The sequence below is a fragment of the Corvus brachyrhynchos genome, unplaced genomic scaffold, assembly GCF_000691975.1.
Source record: "Corvus brachyrhynchos isolate BGI_N302 unplaced genomic scaffold, ASM69197v1 scaffold58, whole genome shotgun sequence".
Lineage (NCBI taxonomy): Eukaryota > Metazoa > Chordata > Aves > Passeriformes > Corvidae > Corvus > Corvus brachyrhynchos.
The window spans coordinates 578,549-582,228 of record NW_008239539.1 but is presented as its reverse complement, the minus strand read 5'-3'; the positions used below and the strand labels follow the sequence as shown (position 1 = coordinate 582,228).

Sequence of the window (3,680 nt, the reverse complement as noted above, 5' to 3'; positions counted from 1 at the left end):
GGGGGGTGGGCAGGGGGCTTCCAGCCTGGTGATATTTTCCTAACATCCCCCTTCCTTCTCACCCACAGAGCTCTGACAACATCCCCCCAGGCTACGAGCCCATTTCCCTGCTGGAAGCGCTGAACGGCCTTCGCTCGGTGTCCCCCTCCATCCCCTCGGCCCCTCTGTACGATGAGATCAGCTTCTCCGGGGTGGTGGATGGGATGCCTCCCGCCAGCCGCCCGCTTGTGGGCATGGACAGAGCCCTGGAGGGTGGCCACCAAAAGGGCAAGCGCAGCAAGTCTCCAGACAGGTCAGCAGGGCACAGGGTCCACTCCTTTTACAAGTCCTGAAGCTTGGTGGCCACACGCACTGGGAGCCAGGAGAGGGCTCTGGCTGGTCCCATCACAGCTAGCACAGCTAACTCAGAATTTTAGGAGGCCAGCAGGTACTGGTGCCAGGGAGAGAACTGGTACATTGTCCCTGTGTTCAACCTGAGGTTACAGCTCTGTCACCAAAAGAAAGAGGATTTTTAACAAGGAGAATTTAATCACAGAATCACAGAATGGTTTGGGTTGGAAAGGGCCATAAAGCTCATCTCGTTCCAACCCACTGCTGTGGACAGGGACACCTTCCACTATCCCAGGTTGCTCCAAGCCCTGTCCAACCTGGCCTTGGACATTTCCAGGGATAGGGCAGCCGCAGCTTCTCTGGGCATCCTGTGCCAGGGCCTCATCACCCCCACAGTAAAGACTTTGGATGGAAGTGTCTCCTTCCCAATGCACTTAGTCCTTGAATTTACATTTGATGTCCAGACCTTACTGGGTTTCAGCTTTCCGTGGAGCTCCTCAGTAGCAAAGGAATGGGGAGAGGAGTGAGCTGAATTTCAGAGCACAAAGTGCTGCACTGAGATCCTGTAGTTCTTGTCTGAAGGCTCCTCTGTTGGCCCTCTGATGGAGGGTTTAGGTGAGGATACAGGGCTGTTCAGATCAGATCAGACTGGGTTTGTTCCTGGAATTCCTCACTGTGCTCCAGCCCAGATTTTCGCCTGGGAAGGGAGCCCTGAAAGTGTGAGGAGCAGTGTGGGACCTGGGCCTCATGTTGCTGTGCCAAAGTTTGGCACCACTTGGCTCTGTCCCACCCTGCTGCTGCTGCTCTCCATGTAGCCAATACCGAAGGCTCTGGTGAATTCAGCTCCCTAGTCTGAGCTCCTGCCCATGAGAGTTGGCTTGTGCTGCCCCCAAGTCCTCCAGGCCCCAGGGTGCTGGCAGCTCCCTGCAAATGGAGTTTCTCTTGCTGCAGCACACTACGGTCCCCCTCATCCCCAATCCATGAGGAGGATGAGGAGAAGCTCTCCGAGGATTCTGACTCGCAGGCGGTGCTGAGTGGGGGTGAGCTGGTCCTGAGGGAGACCAGCTCTCCAGAGGTAAGTGTGTGCTCTGCTGGGGGGGCTTCTGAGCCAGAGCTCCTCTTGGGGGGGCTTCTGGGACATGGGAAGTGACTGCTGAAGGGCCATTGCCCAGAACCAAGAGTCTTGGCTGCTTTATTTACCCCCAGGGCTCCATGGGGAAGGAGGTAGCCACTCCCTGTGCTCCTGACACCTCTTTGGGAGTGGAAAACCACTCAGCTGGAGCCGTGGCAGAGCTGACCTTCCCCAGCATCCTGGGCGAGCCCAGCAGTGTTTGGGGCAGGGGTGGGAGCTGGGCCTTAGGAGCTTCCAGTGCCCACTGCTGGTAAGACCCCTCCATCCCAGCCTTTGGTGCTGCAGCACTGGGGGCAGCCCCCTGCTCCTGCCCTGGAACAAGCCCTGGCCCCATCTAAGCTCCCTGGAGAAAGCCAGAGCAGGAGAATGGCACAGCAAAGGCCTCCAGCTGCAGAAGTAACCTGTGCTGTCCCTCCTTACAGAGCGTGGCAGGGGAAGAGATGGAGGAGGCCTCATCGGTGCAGCAGGGTAGGTGTGGGTGCAGCCAGACCTCGGCTCAGTGTTCAGTGCTGTTGTGGTGGGACAGGGACAACTGGGGAATGAACAAATGAGCTCTGAAACATGCAGCCCCCTAAGTCCATCTCTTGAGGCTCTGTGCTTCACCAGGGAAAGGTCTTTTCTTGGAGGCGAGGGAGCAAAATCCACAGATCTCCCTGGTGTATTAGCCAAGCATCTCACCTTGCTCTGAGCTTTACTGAAGTAGAGCTTTCCATGCCATGGGCTCTCCTTGCAACACTGAGAACACCACTGAGGTCCTGGTGAGAGCATCCACAGTACTGGGCACACAGGATGGGTCTCTGGGTCTTTGGGATGGGTCTCTGGTGCTCAGTCAGGACCCAGAGGGGACAAGGATGGCGTGAGAGAGAGTGATGGGCACGTTTTGGGCCACAAGGCTGCACGTGAAGAGGTGGCCCTTTGGCACTGTGACCTGGGCCAATCTGACTGGCACTCCTGGGACATCAGCTGGGCTGGAGGGACCTGGGGAGCTTCCTCACATGGACCTCGACCCACCCTGGCCGTGAGCCCCCGCGGTGCTGTGCTGGGGGCTGAGGGGCCACGCTCTCGGCTGGTTCCAGGTAGCCGCCCGCCCTCGGTGGAAGATGTGCTGCAGGACGGCGGCTGCGGCGAGAGCCGGAGCCTGACGCGGTCCGAGAGTGACGCCCCGGTCGATGTCTTCCTGCCAGGTAACGGCCGTGCCGTTGGGGCCAGAGCTGCCACAGTGGCTCCAGGGCCAGGGGGTTTGTGGAGCTGTGCTCCGCAGCCCTGGGATGGGACTGGAGCGCTCCTGCCCGGTGCATGGGCTCCCGCTTCCTCCCAGTGGACAGAACGAGCTGTGGGCAAGGGGGGCTTACACAGAGGTAACTTGGCCCCCCTTCTCTCTCCTCCTCCCTCACCCTTGTGTCTCTGTCCTTCCCCTCCTTTCTTCTCTTGGGCTGCAACCACTCCATGGCACAGTTCTGTGTGACAAAGGCCTCCTGTGCGCTCCCAAATGTGCTCCTGCTTTTGGGTGAGGGAGGGGAACCATCTGGGCCAGCTGCTGGGGAACTGGGGCAGTGTTGTCACGGCGGGGAGGGTCCCGGTGTACCGTGCTCTGAGCACACCCATGGGACACTGCACTGTCCTCACCTCTGACTGTTGTCATTGCAGCCTGTTTTCTTCCGTAGAGTCGCAGTCTGTTCTGAGTTACCTCTCTAATGTCTCCTTCCCTCTCTGTCTGCCTTCCTCCCTCCTGTCTTGGGCAGCACTGGGTCCTGATTCCTGCTCTGTTGGTATAGAGGAGTAAGCTGGTACGTCTTCTCATTCTTCTTATGCATCCCTATTGTGTGGGGCAGCAAGGCCCTCCTGGGAATGCTGGCAGAGAGCGGGGATGGGGCTGGTCCTGGCCATCGGGGCAGGGACGGAGGGGCAGCAACCAGCCAGGCTGCACTGCTGGCTCTGTCCTCATTCCCTTCCCATTCCTGGGTGCCCCTGGGTGCCAGGACGCCAAGCAGGGCAGCAGAAACCCCTCCCCACTGGCTTCTGCTGTGCGTGGGCTCTGCTGCCTCCTGGGCACTGCGAACATCCAGGCCCCTGCTGGCTTCTCCCAGGCTGTGGCAGATAGTGTCCCCCCTCAGTGTCCTGTGTCCCCCCTGTGACACTGAGCCTGCAGCTGAGGGCATGCAGCATTGGCTCCAGCCCTATCTCCTGTGGTCAGGCCCGGCTAGGAGGGCGGGTCGAG

The 3,680-nt window shown here is 59.5% G+C and overlaps 1 protein-coding gene across 4 annotated transcripts in view; it reads left to right on the top strand.

The window, feature by feature from the left end:
• MGRN1 (mahogunin ring finger 1) overlaps positions 1-3,674 on the top strand; it is a 42,970-nt gene extending 39,296 nt beyond the window's left edge. For 2 of the 4 annotated variants that reach the window (XM_017741282.1, XM_017741285.1), the window contains 5 exons: positions 69-292; positions 1,282-1,405; positions 1,885-1,930; positions 2,539-2,646; positions 3,205-3,674. In XM_017741282.1, coding sequence (XP_017596771.1) covers positions 69-292; positions 1,282-1,405; positions 1,885-1,930; positions 2,539-2,646; positions 3,205-3,245 — 543 coding nt within the window. In that variant the 3' untranslated portion in view covers positions 3,246-3,674. The other 2 variants (XM_017741284.1, XM_017741283.1) reach the window with 2 other exon arrangements.
• The last annotated feature ends 6 nt before the right edge of the window (positions 3,675-3,680 follow it).